The sequence below is a fragment of the Limulus polyphemus genome, unplaced genomic scaffold (genome assembly GCF_000517525.1).
Source record: "Limulus polyphemus unplaced genomic scaffold, Limulus_polyphemus-2.1.2 Scaffold2205, whole genome shotgun sequence".
Classification (NCBI taxonomy): Eukaryota; Metazoa; Arthropoda; class Merostomata; order Xiphosura; family Limulidae; genus Limulus; species Limulus polyphemus.
The window spans coordinates 143,084-165,608 of record NW_013667815.1 but is presented as its reverse complement, the minus strand read 5'-3'; the positions used below and the strand labels follow the sequence as shown (position 1 = coordinate 165,608).

The 22,525-nt window shown below is 33.1% G+C and overlaps 1 protein-coding gene across 1 annotated transcript in view; it reads right to left on the bottom strand.

The window, feature by feature from the left end:
- Positions 1-13,359, bottom strand: part of LOC106466247 (CBP80/20-dependent translation initiation factor-like) — a 37,709-nt gene extending 24,350 nt beyond the window's left edge. The window contains exons 1-2 of the mRNA XM_022394226.1: positions 13,339-13,359; positions 3,668-3,768 (exon numbers count right to left, since the gene is read on the bottom strand). Coding sequence (XP_022249934.1) covers positions 3,668-3,757 — 90 coding nt within the window. The 5' untranslated portion in view covers positions 3,758-3,768; positions 13,339-13,359. The remainder of the gene's footprint in view (positions 1-3,667; positions 3,769-13,338) is intronic.
- Positions 13,360-22,525: the final 9,166 nt, after the last annotated feature.

The window sequence follows — 22,525 nt, the reverse complement described above, 5'->3', positions numbered from 1 at the left end:
GAAACCCGGTTTCTAGCATTGTAAGTCCGCAGACATAACGCTGTGCCAGGAAAAAAAAAAAAGAAAAAAGGTTACATACATAAATTATAATTAGTGAAATCAATACAACAACACATTTACAAAAAAAACACTTTAAATAGAAATACAATTATTACTAACTTAAAGAAAGCTATTAAAAATGGAAAATATAGATTTTACTTGTTCTAGCTTGCCATTTTTAAATGCAATTCCAGAATTGCATAAAACTGCTGTTAAGTTCAGATTTATTACAAACTCCTTAAACACAGTCACTAAATTGGTTTCTATTATACTCAATAACATTCTAAATGTTATATTTGAAAAAATAAAGTTACTGTCATCAAATAACTTGAACCACTACTTTTGGATCATTAAAAATAATATTCCAGTTTTGGAATATTTAACTAACTTAAATTATTTAGAAACAGCCAACTCTGTTACTAATTATGAGTTTTACTACATCACATATATATATATAACATAAAAAATCTGTCAGTTCGTCCAAGATCTCTGGGTCAATCTCAACCAAAGTGTTGAGGGAAGGCAATGAAAAAAAATGGGCATCACTATTGCAATAATACATAAACTCAGCTGTTGTTTCTACTCCAACAACCACCATAAGGTTGATATAAAGAGCCATTTCTTGAGTTATAACCACTTCCTACTTTGACCCGTGATCTTTCAACATTGGCTCACAAAACATTTCTACAGCCAATGAATGTCTATTAATTAATCATGTGAAACACTGTGGAAGGACATGAAGATCTGGGTGTTGAAAGCAGGTAACAGAAAGCACTCCTACCACCACTTCTTTGGCCATTACCTCGTCCTACAAAGTCACCTTGACCATCTCACAGTGTATACCATGTTTTAAGTATATACATATCGAGTTCTTAAAGTTTATACAAAATTTTTGGTGAGGTGATAATGAACACTGTAATAATATGTTACATTTTAAATACATTTTGTGAAAATTAGATTTTTGTGTTATTTATCATAGCATCCACCCCTACATTTATTTAGATTCATAACTCAGCTTGTACTAAAATATATCTGAAAAATTTAGTCAGGGTTTTTAATGATCTACTTTATAAATTTCTAGATACAGAAATAATTATTCCAAAATTTAAATTTATTAAGTATCAATGCAAAAATATACTTAATTTTTTTATTTATAATAATTATATAACTTTCAATGAACAAGTATATTGGAAAACAGTGGGTATCTCAATGGGTGCTAATTTCTCTTCGAACATGGCTAACTCGTATCTGTTCTTCTATGCATATTCATTTTTGAAACGGGTATCAAGCTCTAATTAATTATCTATACTTTTTGTTACAGAGGTGATTTAATCTCGTATCAAGAACTTGAATTTTAAACCAAATATACCCATAGGTACAACAACAACTTGAAAGTTATTTTGATCTAAGATTGTCCAGGGTTGAACTGGAAACCTCGGGAGATAACCAGGGGAGCTCAGAAAGTGGATGTTTCTCTTTGCCCTGCACACAGTAAAAGAGTAAGGCTGTTGTTGGAAGATCATACAAATTGGGCAGAAGTAAAAAGATTTTATACTTAGCTGGCAAGTGATTGACTTTTGGTTGGAAAGGTTGAGCCAGAAGAAGGTTGGAGAAAGTAGGCGCAACTTGATGAAGTGAGCATTCATAAACAGATTTCTTCTTAACTTGTTTGAGAAAAACCAACAGCCCCTATCAAACTTATGGTCCTTAAGGGAGCCAGGGGATCTATAAATCAAATACTGGAAACTTTGCTTATGTGTGTGGGGGGAGGGTGGAGAAGTGCTCCAAGAAAACCTACTTTCACTGTTCAGGCACCAAATATTCTCCATGACGAATGCTAAATGAAATCAGAAAACAAATAAAGCAAGGTGGAATTAGAATAGAAACAAAGAGTAATAGGTGGGACAGGAATTATCAGAGTTATTTTGTTAGTTCATTAGGGTCTTCTACTTGAGAAAATGTCGGAATGGTGGACTTGGGCTGAAGGGAGCTCTGATTATTCCATGGTGGTTGTCTGGGTTTCTTGGTCTGTGGAGGGTGTTATGTAAAATTGGCATGGAAGAAGTAAAATAATCATGTCTGCAGTTTGCCTGGGAGTGGTTTGTATTTTCATGAAGTGTGATGGTTTTCCGCTTCTCTTTGAAATGATTCTGTGGACTGTGTGAATTCTTGAGTGTGTGTCTTGTTCAAGTGCATTGAGAATTTCATTTGTGATTATGGTTTGGTCCACGTTGCACAGGAAGATTATATGAAGGCTGGTGTTGTTCTTAGAAGTTTGATATATAATGGGCAGATTGGAGTTCCATGGTTGGCATAAGGAGCTTCAATCTTTGGGAGTCTTAGGTTGTAAGAGGATTCTATCTCTACATACTTTTTTCGTGGTCTTGGGAGTTAGATGGACTTTGGGCATGTATCTGTGTAGAAAGTCCACAACTTGTTAGGGTGAGTAGTCATTGGGTAATCTGTGAATAATGATTGGTGGCATAGACACTGTCTAACAGGTCTTTACTGTCTGAAGTCTCAGCAGCAAATCCAAAAGAAGCTTAATAGAAAGAAGCAATAGTACTGATATTCATGCACATTACACTACTCAGACATTAATTTTGTAGAAGGCAGAGTATATTTGATTATTTTTGACAAAAGTAGGGAAATTAATATTCCCATCCTTGGTCTACCCATTCCATATATACTGCTAAAAGGAATTATCATATCTAAATGTAATAGATTTTTTAACAATAGCAATTCTTTTATGGATAATGTTCAGTTATTCATATATAAATTGAAAAATAATGGTTATAATCACTGCAAATAAAAAATATGTTTACATTCTTTTATAGTAAATATGAAATTATATTAAAAGTAAACTGTTGATTATATAAACTACCTTGTGGAGAACACAGAAGTCATTAGTCACTCAGATTCATCCTTGGCTTATAAGTAACTAGCTTTAAATTATTTAAGTATTTTGTTCAGTATACTGGGAAAGAAAGACCAACTTCAGATAGCTGGGCTCATCTCACCCAGTTTATACTTGAACAAATTTTCAAGAGAAAGGTAGGAGTATGGAGAACCAAGAACTATTAAAGTAAGAATTTTAGTTCTGTTTAACATCATTTTGTAATCATTAAATAAATGAGTGGAGGTTGGGAGGTTTACACTGTAGAAAGTTAGGGTGGTTTATTTCTACTTTATGGTTGTATCTATATATTAAGAGTAAGTGACTTCCCACAACTGGCTGCAGATAGCAAAAGGCAGTAGGAGTTGAGATGTTGTGGGTTCAAGCACTCAACTCCTAACACTTAACTGATTTTCCTTAGTTACTGACTAGTTTGACATCAGTACCTGGATTTTGTCTGACAGATGGAATATCCCCAACACGTTTGGGTGCTATTATCCTTTATGAGTTTTAATGATTACAACAAGGAATGGTAATGGAAAAATTAATTTTGATTTACGAGTCTCTTTATAATGTTTTTGATTTATATTAATTTCATCAATATTATTTTATAGTGTTGATTAGAAAATTGCCTGTTTACAATAAATGTAGTTGATAGCTTTAGTTCTACTGACTTATTTACATACACACACACACACACACACACAGATAAATGTGTATGTGTGTAAATACAGGCTTAGCTGCAGGTTGACGCAATGGTTGCCCAACTGGTGTATCATCTTTTTTCTGTCCTCTACTCCATCCTCTTCCTCTGCCAGCCATTTTCCATATGTCTGAAACAGTTGGACAAAATATATTTTGAGAAACATAATTTTTAAGAAAACAATATCTTACATTAAAATACATCTACGAATACTACTTTATTATAGGTTATATAATATATATCAGTCTTTTGACTCATAATTGCATCAAAGACAACCCCTCTCCCAACTTTCCTCAATAAACAGAAAACTATTTACTATATCCAGCCTTGATATCTCAGATACTCATCAGTCTTTTTCTTAAAGTCCTGTGAAGTTGCAGCATTTACCACATTAGATGGCAATTTGTTCCACATACTTTCCACCATACTGGAGAAATGAAACAACCTCCACTAGAGATGTGCAAGACCTTTGCAAACAATAACTAATTTTTACTAAATAGACATACCATATCCAACAATTTTGAAATAGCTGTACTATGATAGCTAGTAAGAATAGAAGGAAGAAACTTCCATGTGGTGGTATTGACTTCCTTCATATTTCTAGTCCTGTGGGTATATGGCAGGTTGTAGTCATTTGTAAATGTTCAATGTCATGTTTTCTCTTCAAATCAATGTTTAACCACAAAATCAGGTTCAGCTTTGGTGTGAAACTCATGTCAATTTTGTTGAGTAAATCTTTTTTGTAAGGCTCTTTTGTAACCAGATTTTGAAACTGTAATGTCACACTTAAGTTGTGTTAGAGAGCAACTCCAATGTTCTCTTCAACATATTGTACATATATCTTTGGTCATAAATTAATTAAAACTTCAACACCAATTATCATTAATGAAAAAACAAAACTACTATAAATGATGACAAGACACTTCTTGAATTGGGAAAGAATATACAGAATCACTTATTCAGTGTTTGGTACTAATACTACTACCAGGAATGATTTATTTATATCTTTCATATGGTGAAGCCTATAAATGTTTCCACGTGCTTTTTTTAGTGTGTGTGTGTGTGGGGGGGGGGCGAATATTCTACTACCAACTTACTCCAACTAACTCTACTAGTATTATTAGAATGGCTGATAAATGTATCAACTTACACATGCCCTTTTCAGATTTGTGCATCAGCCCATATGAAATATAATTTTCTTCAATATTTCAAAAAATACTATAATAAAATCAATAAATCATACTAATGCAAATATAGACTTATGTGCCTGAGTTGACTATATTTTTGCATCAAAACAAGTATGAGAAACCTAAACCTCAATATCTAATGAATACACAATCCAAAAAAAATGTGACTCTTGGCAGTTTTACACAACATTTGTCTTCAAATTGCATTTCAGACCAGTACTGCACTTCTACACTTGTGCAAAAACCATCATGAAGAAATATGTGGGATTGATGTTCCAATTTGGTTGTAAATTGGAAATGCAGAATACAATTTCTATTTTATGTCAAATAAGATGGCAATGTTTGAAAAAGCTATTTAACAAATAAAAGTGACTTAGACATAAGCAATAAAGAAATAGTTGGAACTATTGAAGCCACTTGTTATAATACAACATACTTTTGCAATTTTGTGCCAACTAATAATGAATAAGGTCATTGTATTTTGCGTTGCTTACTAACAATATAAAAATTGATCTTTCCACAACCATTATGCAAAATTCTAATTGCTTCTGTATTGCCTAATAAGTTATGCCTAACTCCCTTTTCACTTGTAGAATGGCTTTTGTAAATATCATCTTGTTTGACATAAAACAGAATGGTGTTTTGTTTCTAATTTGCAACCAGCTTCATACTTCATTCCCACAAGTAATTTCCTGTACATTTTGTGACATTTTTTGTACATATCCAGTAGTGAAGCACTAGTATATGATGTTTTCAAATATTATTCAATGCTCAAATAAGGGGCATACCAGGGTAATTCCTGACCAAAATTCAGCCATTTATAGCCTTAAAAAACATTCAGTTGTTTTTACTGCTTTGGAAAAATGAATATGGTTCCTGTTACTTTAATGGGTGCATTCTTGTAGCTTTCTGCAGTTTTGAACAAGATCTGCACAGTTCACGAAGTAGAGCTGCAAAAATAAGCACTCTAACAACCAGTAGTTTCTATTGGTGCACTCGTAAATGATCCATTTATTTCATACCCAATTATTGTCTGGTTTGTGTGAAAATAATGATGTTAGATCTTCCCTCTTTTCTTTTATTTAAAAAAAAAACACTTTGATGTAACTGCAGTAGAATATGGAGTAATGTGCACTGTGTCATGTCTGCTGGAAAACCACACAGCATTTTGAACTATTTCAAGCCACTTGACAGAAATGTAGATTCTGCTGAAAAAAATCTGTGAAAATATTATTGACATGGTTCTACTAAATGTTAAAAAAATCATAACTACCAAAAATTAAAATCACACTGGGCTCTCACTCACAAAAAGAACAAGTGATGACTGGAAAGCCAAATTCAGTTGGCTTGTAACTGATTTGACAGAGAATGTGAATAGATTTTGGCTTTGTAGAGTGACAAACAGACAAGATTTCACTGCACAACCTGCATAGAACCTAAACTCAACAATTCATTTGCTAAGGGAGGTTCAAGTTTGTGTTTCTTCTCTCCCTTTTTAGTGAGACTGCTAAAGTTTGTTGTAATCTCTAATCTAAATCACCTTAATAATATATTAACAAACTATTAAATGAACTGCATAGGCATTCTTGACAAATTAAGAAAACTTTTTTTAATTTAAGTAAAATTCAGCAGTTAAAAAAATTTGAATTTTGTATCATGTTTAGCTAACTTCCCAAAGTTAACAGTGTACAGAAGTTTCAAAATATAACACCAAACTGGATTGAAAATGAAATAAAACTAATGTATTTTATTCCACAGAAATGTTGTAAATTTAAAGTGGAAAGACTAGAGCAAACATAACATGCACATTTATTATTAAAAGACACTAAATTACAAGTGGAGCCTTAGCTTGTTTATTTATTATTTTTATTTATACTTGCACAAGCAAGCTTTTAATGTAATACTGTATCACAAATTTAATTTAGTGGCATTCCGTTAGTTCCTGTACATATTTGAGCCTAAACCAGATAAGTTTTAATGGACCAGCAGCCTAGCATCATATTTGAGAGTGCAGAAAATATTGAAGAAACACAGTGTTTGTGGCTATGAGAATAATAATAATACTTTAGATTTATTAAGCATTTCCATCTCCAAGGGACAGATATTCATTGCATTCAACATTCATACATATTATTTATATTTGCCAAGGTTACTGGGCTTGTACTGTGTAGTGCATTACTTTCTCTCTTTATGTTCTCGTATAGTGTAAATTAATTGTGGAATAACTTATAACAAACATTTAATTACTGAAACAATCATCATACATCTTGGGTAGTGTTGCTATTGTAACATTGAATTTAAATTGTATGGCTCTCCTTTTTCAGTAAAAATACAGCTATCCACACTGATGAAACAATGCCAGTAAAGAACACATTGCAGCTGAAAAGAAACATCTTCACAGAAAAGCTCAGACCAATGATCTTATTTGTGACAAAGATCACCTGAACCTGCCACTGTAGATGAACTGATTTTGTTTTGGACTGCATACAGGGCAACCAAGGTGGGTGTCGCAACATACAAAATCAATAGCCTGTTATGTCTTCAGAAGATAAATGGGCTGGGCATTTGTTTTTGAAACATGAGCTGGGATTCAATAAATGGCATTAGGTGTAGCTTAGCGAGTCTCATAAATGCAGACTTACAGAAAGAGTTAAAGAATAGTCATCTGTTTCGATGAATTGTGGATGAGACGACAAATTTGGCAGTGCAGAAAAATTTGGTTGTTTACTTGCTCTATGTATGTCGAGGAGAAGCTGTGACAAAGTTTTTTAGCAAATATCAGAATGTCAGACAGCAAGGCAAATACAATTGTGGAAGAAGTGGTTGACAACTTAAAATCACTTGACATAGATTTACACAATTTGTAAATGGTGGATGCATGAGGAAGTGTAGAGAAAATGGGGTCAGAGTCAAGCTCATAAGGGAAATTTCAACTTTTCTTGTGCATTGACACACAAACTTGCATTGGCTTGTGAGGCAACAGCAAAAGCTGTCTCGTTTATTTCTACACACTGTATTATAATTGCTCTGGCTCTTTTGTTAGGTACACAAAGTTACAGGAAGTTCAAAATCTGATGGGTGAAGTTAAACTAAGGTTGAAAGAACTGATTACAGTGCAGGAGCTCAGCAGTGGAAATGCTGTGTGTGTTAAACAGGTACTACTCCTCAATTCTTCTTACCATGTCTCAATTATCCTCTGGTGGGAACCTAGTGGCACAGTCCCTATAAGCTTACTTTTATGACTTTAAGATTGCACTGGTCACTTCCTTTATGCTGGATGTGCATGACAAAGTAGCTATGCTGTGCAAACACTTCCAAAATAAGCCCTTAGACTTTGGAGAGATTATGCTAATGGTAGAGGAATGTGTGTCAGAGCTAGATACTTTAAAGCAGTGGTTCCCAATGTTTTCACCATCAAGAACCCCTTTTATGATTTTTTTCCCCCATAGACCCCATGTTTTTGAAAGATTCCATCTACCAAACAAACTGTTTTTATTAACTAATAATTAACTTGTTTTACCATTTTTTCACTATCAAATAAAAGACACATGTAAATGCATGTGCAATTAAAAAAACAACAATATTAGAAAACTTACTTATTTTATGAGATGGTATTACTCTTGCAGACCCTCATTGGTCCTGTGATCCCAGGTCAGGATCCACTGCCTTAAAGTAACCAGATGGCCATTACATGACAGAATTTAGAAATGAAGTGTCTGTGGGTGTAACTAATGAAAGGTGAGCAAATTTAGAATTTCTAAAACTGAGCTACTGAATTACAGTGACAGAGAGAGAATTTGTCTGTGAAGGTGCAGTACATTGATTCTCTGAAAGAATGCATCCTTTAGCAAGCAAATGCTGACCCCTCTATAGTAATTTTGCTTAATAATTTTGGCACTGTCCTTGATTCAGCATCCTTCTCCTGTTCAGAAAGGAGCACAAAATAAAAGATGCTTTGGAATGGTTGTGGACAAATTTGGAGTGCAAAGGAAAACAAACACAACAATGTGATCTTCTTATAAATGGCAACAACCCAAACTTAGAGTGGTAAATGGTATGTTGAATGGAAGCTACAGGAAAATGACAAGTCCCAATTTCTGTAAAAGAATCCTAAGTTTACATTCATACAATTCTACCAAATTTTGCACTCTTTTGTGAAATTGCACTTTGCATGTGCCTCACAAGTGTTGTGTGTGAAAGAGGGTTTAGTACCAAAAACAAAATAAAAACAAAATCTTGATGTTCTTTGTCAACAGACAAATTAAATATATTACTGGGAATTGTTTTCCTAGGTCCAGTACCAGGGGCATACAACTTTAACAATGCTTTTACCCACTGGTTGCAAGAAAAATGTATATAAGAGAGAAGCAAGATTGTTTCATCTGTACAAAATCAGAAAAACCAAAAACAATAGATCTGTACACCATAGTATCTTAAGACAGTAACATCACTGTTGTTACTAAACCAAAGTCTGTTGGCTATCAAAACATTTTGAATTATTATTATTTTTTAAATTAATCTTTTGAGTTGAATGTTTATTATAATTTCTCTAAGTAGTGTTTAACTTCATATTTTCTAAAAGTGCTCAAGTGACCAATAAAAGAAAAAGCAGGCACAGTATTAAAACATCAGTTTAACACATAGGCCTATATGTTTTATGCACAAACCCTTAACTTCTGATTTTCTTAAAGTATTTTTTTTTGCCTGATTAGCAGGTGAAAGAAAAACATGCACCTTTATACTTTAAATTTAATAGACCTATAAATTTTGTGTAAAAAAAAAAAGAAAAAGTTGTAATGTCATTATATATGTATTTATTATGACTTCATCTGGTAATTTGCTAAATTTCAACTTTTTAAATAATAAAAATTCATAATTACTTAATTACTTTTTATCACAAAATGTTACTACTGCACTTTGTATAAAATTCAAAATTACTCCTGCTTACAGAATTTTGGAAGTGATTACTCCTTACAGAAAAAAGTTATCTGGAGCACTGTTATTTCAATGCATTATGCAACTCACTATTCAGATAGTGCAATACTTGATACTGGGGTTTAACTTCCTTACTTTAAGTTTTTCAGACTTCTTGTTTCATTGCAAAAACATAACCAACACGGATGAACAAGTTTATACATTATATTTGTGTTACAGATGGAGATGTGTTTTTTTACATTCATTTTAGTATTTCTTGCAATATTGGATGAAATTGCATATTTAGATGCATTTGAAATAGATGTTGATATTTGTGTGTTTGACAAAGTTTTCACTCTTTACCCATCTCAGGCATGATAAGTTTATCACAGTTAGCAACTTGGTTTTAAATTTTGAATTAGGAGTACTTCCTTTATCCTTATTGTCCATTTGTCTTTTGCCAAGTCTATTATTTTGAAGTGTTTAATGTTAGGTTTCTAGTTACAGTCTTTTCTTAGATGGTTGTAAATTTCAGAGTTGTTGGAAGGGCTGTTTTGTGCATGCTCCTTAATTCTGGTAACTAAGATTCAGGTCAATGACCCAAGGTAGACATGCTTGCAGCAATGTTTTTGAAGGAGGTATTTTGTCTTTAAACAGGAAAAAGTTAATTATTCATTTGTTCGGTTTGAATATCACTCCTGGGCTGACTTGAGGATAAGTTGATTGCAGCATTTTTTTATTTTCCTTTTTAAGTTTGATGCCTTGAAATTGTCTTAGCAGTGGGTTCTCACACAAATCTGAATACAAAATACTGAATTGAACAGGGCATCTGTAGGGTTAACATACTTATTAATCCTACTATTAGTACCATTAATGATTAACTAGAGAGCTAACTCAAAACCATAACAAAAAATCCCTTTTTCCTGCAAACTATAATTAACTTTCAACTCTTTCTCTCTGAAAATACTCATCCAGTTTCCAAGTTAAACTCCTTCAAAGTTCAATTCAATGTTGCGTTTTATTCCACACCATTAGTATACTACTACTAGATATCTCAGTAACTTGCTAAGTAAGATGACTGATCTAATTTTTAGTTTAACGGGCTGTGCCTAAAATTAAAACAACGGACATGAATTTTTAGAGGTACCAGTATCACAATCAGTAACATAATTACTATTAATTTTTTTAAACCTTATTCTTAGGCTTGATTTCGTAACTGTTGACCTTATTACAAATACAATATAACTCAAATGTTGGTCTACATACCTTTTTAACAATTTCGCATTACCATTACACCATCTCCTGATACTGTGATAGTTAAACTAAAATGTATTAATTTAACAAACGAAATTTCCGTAGAAGATCTAACGCTACACCTGCCATCAAGCGTCATATAGCGACATCTTTCGGTTGAGCGAAGGTGATATAATAATGTTGATAATTAAGCACTTTCTTCTTTTTGTTGTTGTTTGTTTTAAAGCACAAAGCTACCCGAAGGACTACCTGTGCTTTGCACACCACGGATATTGAAACCCGGTTTATAATGGTGTAAGTCTGCAGATATGCCGCTGTGCCAGTAGGGACATTCTTCTTTGAGATGCCCAACGAATATTCTAATATCAAACAGTTGTGTATATTAACCTTTATTAAGCCGTAAAGGCGAAACATTGGTTAAAACAAAAATGTTCTTATATATATATATATCTGGAGTATAAAGGTAATTTTTTCTAAACTTTTTATCAAAATGTTGATAATTAAAGTTCTGAATTAAATGTAACGTTTTGAAATTTTTCGTATCTTAACTTGTATAAGTAAACGAATTACGGATATTGCTTCACGACTAAATTTCGAGTTTTCATTGGAAAAATGACAATCGTATATTTTAAACGTATTTATTTTATAAGCCTTATTTCGTCTTTTTTCGCGTAACCGAAAGATATCGCTGAATTCCGGTGTGCCATAATAACCTTTTCTCCGTTTTAAGTGGCAAAAGGCATAGATATAAATAACAATATCCTGGAAGTTGCGTGGTTTTTGACGTGCGGAAGCGGTCGCCATTGCAACGTGTTGAACTTTCAAAGTCCGCCAGTTGAACTTACAATGGCAAAGCAATCTCATCTCCCAATTTATGGCCGTTTTCCATCTAAACCAGACATTTGGATAATTTTGTTATTTTATTCTAATAAATTTGTAAGGCTAAGATGAACTAAACCTGATTCTAACTTACAAATTAGTGCAAAAATCGTTCACAAAACAGACATATCTGATCTGTCATATGAAGAATGCATTGGATTTTAGCCAAAAGGGAAATCTTAAAATTAAAATCTGTCCGTCTCTATCTCTGTCTGCAATTCAACTACATTGTTGCCGTCGCTTCTTGGCGGTCTTATATACAAGAATACCGAAAATCTAGTAAACACTCGAGGCTTTACGAAGGGACATGATTTTTCTAGAAGTTTGTGACGTGTTACTAGAGTCACGTGACTTTCGCTGTAGTAACATGCTAAAATTCTTCTCATTAGAACAGTGGCTTTCAAGATCACCCTGCCATATTCGTAACCATTTTGTGCTTGTCATAATTTTCATGCTATAACTTTTAAATTAGTAAGCGAATGTTAACGAAATTTGGCAGATTATCAGTAAACATTACAATGCTTTCATACGCAAAATATCCGTTTCTTTTTTATTAAGTCTTAAGGTTTATAAAGCAATGATTTTCTCATGTCTATTTTTTCTTATTCGCATGCTGTCTATCTATCATGCAAAGTAATATTCATTTTAAGATTAAAAATATATTTATGCATTAGAAAATTTTGAAATTTCACATGCGAAATCTTTATAATGTCTAGATAGTTATCAAACGTTTCTTAAGAAAAACTTTATATTTTATCTGTTATTTTCAGTAACTAATCTCTGTACTGGTTTGGTAGATTTAACCGATCTCGCAACCACCATAAAAAGTAGGATATAAATATAAGTTATGCCTCTTTCATTCTAGAATAAACACAAATTATAAGACGAAAACATAAACGTTTAGACTAAATAGCTTAAATCTTATAACATTATACATACATATATATATTTATTATATTGACCTTTCAGCCGTGCCTGGCTAAAAGTACAGAAGTGACAATGACGCTGCTCACGTGCATTCATGCTACCTATCAAATAACATAAAACTGACCTTTGGTCTGTGCAAAGTAACTTGTCTTGACGGTGTTTTAGTAGACTAGTATTTTGTAAAATACAGTCACATTTCAATTATTATACATTATGTATGTATATCGATTATTGCTATTTTGAAATAAGTTCTTAAACATGTTTCCCCTAAAATATAGAACAGTAAATAAAGAAGTAAAGCAAACAATTATATCTTCTAGTTACGACCTTTGTACTCGGTTGCTGAGCGTTTAAAAATTTGGTACGAGGAGGAAACGGAACAAAATATTTTTTTGTAGATTTTATATATACTTTTGCATAACTAAGAAAATCATAAATTACTACCATAGACTTCCACTATAAATTATAAAGCTTCGTAACTAAGATGTATTTTAGTCTAAAAAATATGAAATTTCGAGCACACTAAAGCTACACCTTACCTTCGTTCAAAAGTACGGAATGGCGCCAAATCCGTTAAAATGGTTGAGAAAGCCACTAGGGGGACATCCTGAGCTTCCGATTGTTTATTCGTGTCATATATAAAACATAAGTTAGGGAGCATTCTCAAAGATGGAAAGAGTAGGCGGGGTGCCACTATTTTTGATTTATTACATGAGTAATATCTTAGCAAATTGAAAAGATAAGAAGCCCTTATTTTATATTCTAGCCTGTCAAAATCAGTAATTTGAGTTTCTAATTCGTTCGAAACTATACACTTTGTATTTTGACTTCACAAACATCTAATTAGAACCAGTGCTACATTCAACATACCACGTGAACACAAAAATCGTCGATGTTTATCTGTGTTTTTTTAATATTTGCTTTCAAATTAAGAAATTGGGTAATATATAGTACTAAAATATGAATTATAATTTACAGTTTAATAACAAACTTATTGACATAAATGTATGAAATAGTAGTTCAATAAAATTTTGAATGTGAGTCAACAAACGAGATGACATGGCCTTTCACCCATAACCCGTCTCCAAAGGGTTAAGACCAAATATCATTCCCCATAGCTGGATTCACCTTTGAATGTCGACATAACAAGGTCAGATTACTAAATTATGCAAAAAAATTATTTTACATGAAAATCATATATTATAGGTGTAGTACAAGACATGTGCAGATTAAAGCACGAAAATAGTCTTTACATTTGATCTGATTTATTAATGATGACTTGAGAAAAATATGACAAGTTATGAAATTACAAATTATATAAACTTTCACGTGCAAATAAAGTTGTAAGTTTTAACTAGGTCAACTTTATGAATATATACTTAAATAATTAAAAACAAATGAGACGTGCCTCTTTTCATTAGTCTGGCGTTGTCCAATCTGCATACCACAACGTATGTCCAATATTTGCTGTAAGTACTTGTTTGTCTTGCTCTACCATGTACCCACCTAAATTTTCCTGGCCAGTACATTTTCCCCTCATGGACACTTCTATACAGTGCATAATGGTCCTTTTTCAATTTGTGTAAATTTGCAGTTGTGCAATAAATTTAGTCTAACAGGATTTATAATAGGAAATCAAAAGATTAAAATATAAATCCTATTTTCCCTCAATACCTAATTTTTTTTTCTCAGAAAACGCTCATGTATGCAACAGAGTAATTTCACAAATATTACAAACATGATTAAATAGAGAAATACCAACGACATACACCTGACTTTTCCATCTAGGTACAGTATAATATAGTGGATTAGTTTCGAGAACACTGTAATATAACAATTTAATTACATTTTATCTGTGTGTTAGTATGGAAATCAAATTTGAAAATTACGTCTCAGATGTCTAATCTCTTTCGTTTTCAGAAACGGAGGAAAATCTCTGACTTTATTATAAAATATACAATATACCATTGTACTTCCTTTAAAATAGTTACAGATCGTTCCTGAATGTAGATATCAACTGTGATGAGAAAACTATATTTACGTCATACTTTTTTGTCGAAATAATAACTTTGCAGCTTTAAGTTGTTGTGTCGTCTAGTTCACACAAGCTTTATTTAAGACGATGCGGATTCTGGAGTATTTATTCACTTATCGGATTTTAATCTAAAAGTTTATGTTAACAGAAAATAAAAATTATCCTTTCATTAGTCCCTCCGCTACGGTGACCCAGTGGGTTTCGGGTTTCGATATCCGCGATGGGCACAACAGAGATACAGCATTGGAAGCTTTTTGCTAACGACAAATAAACTTTGCTCATTAGCACAATTTAAAAATAAATTTAAGTCTGTGATAGACTCGTTAAATTTGTTTGGGTGATACCTGATCATAATGGTTACTATACTCACAGTAATAAGTGAACAATAAAGAAAACGGACTGCTCTCCTAGATAGCCTAATAGTAAAGCACTGACCCCGGAGTCTATTTTCACCTATCAGCTTTTCCATGTAAAAGTTTACGTTAAACCTACCCTCCATTGTTAGCTAGCGGAATTTAAAACAATTAAGTACATAGTAAAAGCCTTAACTATACTAAACTAAATAATGTTCAAATGTATTAATTAACAATGCTATATCAATAACAAATATTTCTGTTTCTACAATATTTGAGCAATAATCAATCACTTAAAGGTGCATAAGACACGTGGTGGTATCGGTAAGAAGGTCTTCCACAAAAATTAGTACTGTGACGAGTTAGAGAATGTTTCACGTTTAAAAGAATTACTCGATGGCTTAAAACTAATTTTATTTTTGAACTAAAATTGTGTCTAAATCTATCATAGTTATTTTTTCCTTTTTGGTTTGTTACGTATTACAATTAAAAAATATCCTAAAACTGAGTTAAATTGTAAGTTAGGTTTAGAAGTTAAATGAATGTCGAATGTATCCAATTTATGATACTTGCTAACAAAATTGATACACACACAGTTTCTTTTTCAATACAAATATGTTTTAATATACAAACAATAATACAACTTACAACAACAGTTATTACAAATAGTGATCTATGTACAAAAGATTTACAAACTTACAAACAATATCAAATCTTCTTTCTGGTATGGAACTTTCTTGGTGTCTTATCGAAGGTTTACGATGAGCAAATTAATTTTGAGTTGATGTAGATGCAATTCACTTAACAGGGAGCTAGCTGATCAATGTCTTCAAAAAGTACTAATGTCCGATGTGAATCCACTGAAGTTAAATGGTTTGTAATGTTCGAAACTTATAAATGTTCATGGTCAAATATCTGAAGTTCCCGATTAATAAGCATTATTACAATCACAGTTATAGCTTCTGAAGTTTATAACACACCAACTATAGCAAACCAATAATAAATACTGTCTTTTGGCGAGCCGCGTTGGCTATACTTATAGGCGTGAGGAGAGTTTCAGCTTACGTAACAATATACATAACAATACACACATGTATTGTTGATTCTTACACTCGAGAATCTTCTACAACTTTAGTGAATAGGCTGGAATTTCGCAATACAGACTTAACAGTATAAGTTGATACATTTCTAAATATAAATTTAACTTAAACAAACATCAATATTAAAATAGATATATAACAGTAAATCCGTCACAGGTTTAAAACTACTTAAGAGCATCGTGAGTGAAAACATCACTCTAATCCTAGCTACTCTGAGAATATAGTTGAATGCTGAAATATTTGTCCTCTATATAAAAAAACGTCACACCAAACATGCTCGCCCTTTCAGCCGTGGGGCGTTATAATGTGACGGTCAATCCTACTATTCGTTGGTAAAAGAGTAGCCAAAGAGTTAGCGGTGGGTGGTGATGACTAGCTGTCTTTCCTCTAGTCTTACACTGCTAAATTAGGGACGGCTAGCGCAGAATGCCCTCGTGTAGCTTTGCGCGAAATTCAAAACCAACAAACAAACGCTTTACGTGATGCTGGTTGGACTCTCTGACAAATTGCTGCAGTCTTGAAATGTTCCTCAAAATACTGATGTTAAGTATCTTCATTTATGCAACCCTTGGGACAAAAGGAAGACTGCCACTGATCTCAAGCATGAGATAAATGACCACATACCAAATGACAGAAAAGTGTCCATACCTACAGTATCAAGAGGACTCAACGAGAATGGAATATTTGGTCATGTAGCATTTAAAAAACCTTTACTTGGATTTCTGAATAGTCATGAGACTGACATTTGGTAAAAAGTACAAAAACTGGACTATTGATAATTGGAAAAGGGTGTTAAAGATGGATGATTCCAAGTTTGAAATATTTGGTTCAAAGCGTAGGTGGAAGAAAGGTGAAAGATACTTACTTCAATGCATAGCACTTACCATGAAGCATGGGGGAGGCAGTGTGGTAAAATAGATGAAATAATGGACCAGTGCAAGTACCATCAGAAACTAATCCATCATGGTATACTCAGTGGTTTGTGTATTATTGGTAAAGGATGCTACTACCAATAAGATAATGACCCCAAACACTCCTCCAGCCTATGCAGAAATTACTTAACTAAGAAAGAAGCTGCTGGAGTCATTGAAATGATGCAATTGCCTCAACAGAGCCCTGATCTCAGCCCAATTGAGCAGATCTTTGATTTTATAGATCAAAAACTTGTCAAATCAAAAGTTACTTCCAAAGAAACTTTATGGGAGTGTATTAGGGACAATTGGAGTAAAATCCCGAAGGACACTTTGATTAAATACTTTGCAACAATGCCTGAAAGATTGTCTGCAGTTATTAAAGCAAAAGGGGGACACACAAAATATTATTTGTTTGCTGAACTCAAACACTTCCACCAAGTTTCTGTTGTACTAAATATGAAGATTAAAAAAATTTGATGGTTCACCTGTGATTTACTTTCCATTGTTCTTTGAAAGTAGCCTGAAATCTAACTTTTTACTTTGTTCTAACACAGTATTGTATGTCTTGCCCGACTACACAAAACTTAAGAGGGGTGGTAATATTACGATCGGCAAAAACACTGACGTCAGTCTTAATGAACATCAAATGGCATTTTGGCAGAGTAGATCTAATCCTCTCAGTGAAACTTACAATGGCCCAGCAATGGATCATGAGTGAACCAGAAAATTGTACATTGTACAGTGACAATCATCAGTTTGTAAACAAAATGTGTATGAGGCATGAAGATAAACTCAAATCAACCAGAAACTTCAATAATACATTCATATCTGGAATTTCAGGAACATCTTTGAAGGAAGATTGCATAGCTAAGCACAGGAGGTCTAATCAGCATATTAGAGCAGAAAGAATTGATAGTTTTAAAAGTTATAATTAATTATTAACCTTCAATGATAAAGCCTTGATTGAAAGGTTATAATTAACTTATAATGATAAAAACCACATTTAAAGCAAGATAAGATTAATTAATTTTCCTGCTTTTAATTTGAAGTAATGAATAAAAATCAATAAGGAAATAAGTTTATCTTTACTGTCTGAGTTTTAGACTAAACTTAAGTAACTACTTATAACCATAGTAATTAGTAACTGGATGATAATAGCTGAAACAATTTGATTGTTCCTGCAAGTATTTTCATGAAAAATTCTGTGACTTAAGAACGTAAGAGGATGAGCAAGTTTATTGATATCACCTACTTCACGGCTAAGGAAGAGATAGCTTTCATAACATTTTCTGGCATTGCTAAACTTGAAAAGAAGCGTGGAGTGAACCTTGGTAATAATTATCTGGACAATATGGCCTGCAGGGACTTTACAAACATCATTTGCTGAAAAAATTACTTAGCTATGTGTCAAACAGCAGATATTTCTCCTTGCTAACAGATGGAAGTACTAATACTAGTGTGAAAAAGAACTTCTACATATCATTTTCAATGGAAACTATGGAAATTTAAATTCATACTTGTCATTGCAAGACGTTTCTGATGGGCCTGTTGAAGGTCTGAAAGCAATGATTTACAACATTTTTTGAGGAAAAGAGCATCATTAATTTTGAATAAAAACCTGTAGGACTAGGTGCAGATGGTGCAAACATTACTCTTGGTGCTAAAAATAGAATGGCTGCTCTCATTAAGAGAATGTTCTTTTTTTAGAGTTTGTACATTGTTTTAATTATATACTGGAGTTGACTCTTCGTGATTCTTTTAAGAAAATCAAGATGGAGGATGTCTGTACTAGGCTAACGGAATTTTTTTTATCTGTCCCAGAATAGTCCAAAAAAACTGCATGAACTTCGTGAGCTTAGTACTATTAGTACAAAGCTTAGTACAAAGACCTGAAAAGCAAATTGAACCCGATTGGTTAAGCACAAAATGTTGGCATCCCAGCAGCTACTCAAATGCTACACAGTTGTTTAAGGTCATCTGCTATATATAGTTGCGAATGAAACAACACAAAAGATAAAGGAATCTTAACAAAGACTACAAAATATTCGTTTATAGTGCATTTACTTTTCCTAGAAACAAGCAAACATCTTAATTTATAAAATATTGAATTAGCTTTCATACAACTTTTGTACATCATTTCCATATTACTACTTGCTCATTTCAGTTCACTATGTTATATTCTTAATATAGTTTATAAATGAAATATTTAATTATTATATTTCACTGAGTTCATCATACTGAACAATAAAAACATTTTACGCTCACTACTCAGTAAGATTAAACTGTGCCTGATATAAAACATCAGTCAAAAGCTCAGACTGTGTCAGTCTTCAAATATTCGGAAAATATAGATTAAAATCGATTCAATTCTACTTGTTACTTTTATTATTTATGATATCTACTTAGACCTAAAAGGTACATCACTTTACAGACATAAGGAATATGTGAAATCTATGATTTCATTATACGATATAACGAATTATATATGTATTTACTCGAATGGTAACAGAGTAATTTGTTTTTGGGTAGTGTTGATAAGTTTGGTCACAAGTTCAGACATATTTTAGTTCTTAATATCTGTCTACAACAAACAGCACTCATTATTGAAGGCATTCCCGCTGGTTTAAGAATACCACAAATAGTCAAGGAAATTAGAAAACACTTTGTTAACTTAAACTTTAAGGACATTCAAAGACTTCCGATAGGAGGTGTCCTACTTAAATGCTCAACACCTAAAGATTACGCACATATCTTAGCTCACTGGCACAACACAGCATTTGATGGCAAAACATCCATTCAACTACCTAAAAACACAAACACACAACCACCCATCGTTATCAGAGGTGTTGATCTTGACATCAAGGATGACGAAATCACTGAAGAATTAAAAACAATCGGATACCACAACACGATGGTAAAATGAATCACTTTCTTTAAAACTAAACAAAATACACCTTTAATTAAAGTAACCGTTGAAAACAAGGAAGACCATGACAAACTATTAAAAGACGGTTGCTCACTGTTTTTCAAAAAACATTACACGGAACCTGCAAAAACACCAGCCAGACAAATTCTTCAATGCTTCAACTGCCAAAAGTTCGGGTAACCTAAAGCACACCACCTGCAACACAACACACAGAATACCCCAATTATACCAACCACAATGTCAGCCACTGCTCGAAACATCCCCAAACATTGCAAACTCACAGAATACCAACATAACTAAGCCTTCAGCTCCCCAAATTTATACTCACAAGCGAATGAAACACCCTCACACCAACCAAATAATACCGCTGGCTCAATTATTTCTGTCAACCCTGCAGAATACACCATCAACCTCCTATCGATGTTAGTCGAATTAAGTGAATATCCCGACTTCTCGACACGGGCAGAGTATTTAGAAGCTCTCTGCGCAATCGCCAAGTGTTATTTTTCCCTCCCCAATCTAAAACCACACCACATATCACTTAGAATCACCCAGCGAACACTACAAACACATATTTCACAGACAGGTCATGATAATCTCAGAAACACTAGCTAAAGAAAACCACAATGTTAACATCCCAGGATTCAAATCATTCTCTCTTCCTTACAAAAACAACAATAGAGGCGTAGATTTATACTGCAACAATAACTTAACGAACAGTATTTCTATTGAAGAAAATTTTACTGCTGACATCAACAAAACAAATTTCTGCAATATCCATATAAACAATAGAATAACCATCCCTATATAACAATTATAACCATCTCAGTCCAGAAAAGTATTAGAATATAGAAAGAGAAAGAATTAGCTTCAAAACTATTTCTTAAATACACTTCTTTTCTGACAGCTCTCCAGTAAAGGTGCCTGACGATACAATTGTTTAAATTTTGTTTTTGAAACTGAATAAAAATTGTTTAACTAAATCTACATTGTTTCCAATCTCTTTGTTTCTTTAAACTCAGTTGAGATCGAAGAATTCAGTTCTTGCTCTACAAATAGTACATATTCTTGCTAACCTGCTGTTATTCTATGGAACCCACCAAATTATTCTAAGGTTAATCAGTGCACCTAAGTATAACACAAGACTAAACTGTACATAATATTCCAGTGAGGTCTAACCAGTGATTTTTTAAAGACATAATTAACTCTCTGGACTCTTGATAAAAATGTTAATAAATGCATCCTAAAATTATATTACTTTATGATATAATTTTAGTTTTTCGGTGGTCCTAGTGCTTAATTTTTAATCTTTTTAATCACCATCAACAGACTTATACTTACATGATTCAGATCAATTACACTATTTATCATACACTACTAACATCCTCTCTCTTGTTAACAACAGAGAATTTAAAAGTTCAATCAATTCATAGTCTCCAAAAAATAAATATTAGTATAATCGTCCTGTAATGGCCCAATCTTCATTTTATTACTTTTCCTATCTTTAACATACTAAAAACAATTCTTGCTTTTAACTTATCAACTTGCTATTTCTAATAAGCTCTTTGTTATTTCTCTATGTTAACCAAATCTCTGAATATCCTGTATGCCTATAAATATTCCATCCTATCTGAAACTACTGGAAGTGGTGTATTTATAACTGATTTTCCTTTTTTATGACCTTAGTGAGCTAATTCGGCTTGGTCATTCCTGTTATTCTTTGTTTGTTTGTAAATAAGCACAAAGCTACACAATGGGCAATCTGTGCTCTGCCTACCACGGGTATCGAAACCCGGATTCTAGCATTGTAAGTCCCAGACATACCGCTGTGCTACTGGGGTTGTTATTCTTTTTCTCTTTTTAGGAACATTCCTTTCTTTAATTAGGAGCAACTTATTTTTATTAATACTTTCTAAATCTGTCCAACATCACCCTGTTGATTCATTATCCCAATTCAATAATGATTAATATTGTTAACAGATCCACTGGCAACCGAAGTTCCCGACCAAACATCAACTTTGCTGGAATGTATCCAGTAGTTTCATGCTCTGTTGTCCTATAGGCCATCAATAATGGAGGGAGTAAGACATCCCAGTCATCTTGGCGGCTATTATAAAAATTTGCCAATTCCTGTCCCAGTGTCCAGTTGTACTTTTCTTCCATCCACCACACATCAGACTGTGGGTGAAGTGGCGTTATCCTGGTCTTTCGGATGCCAAACAACTTGCAGCATTCTTGGAACACATGGCATACCAAATCTGAAGAAGAAGTCACTAATAGCTGAAGCTACAGTTGTAGCTTCCTGATTTGGTATTGCATATGCCTCAGGCCATCACCACACAAATGTACTTGTTTCCAGCACGAGTTTGGGGCAGAGGACCAGCAATATCGACGGCTA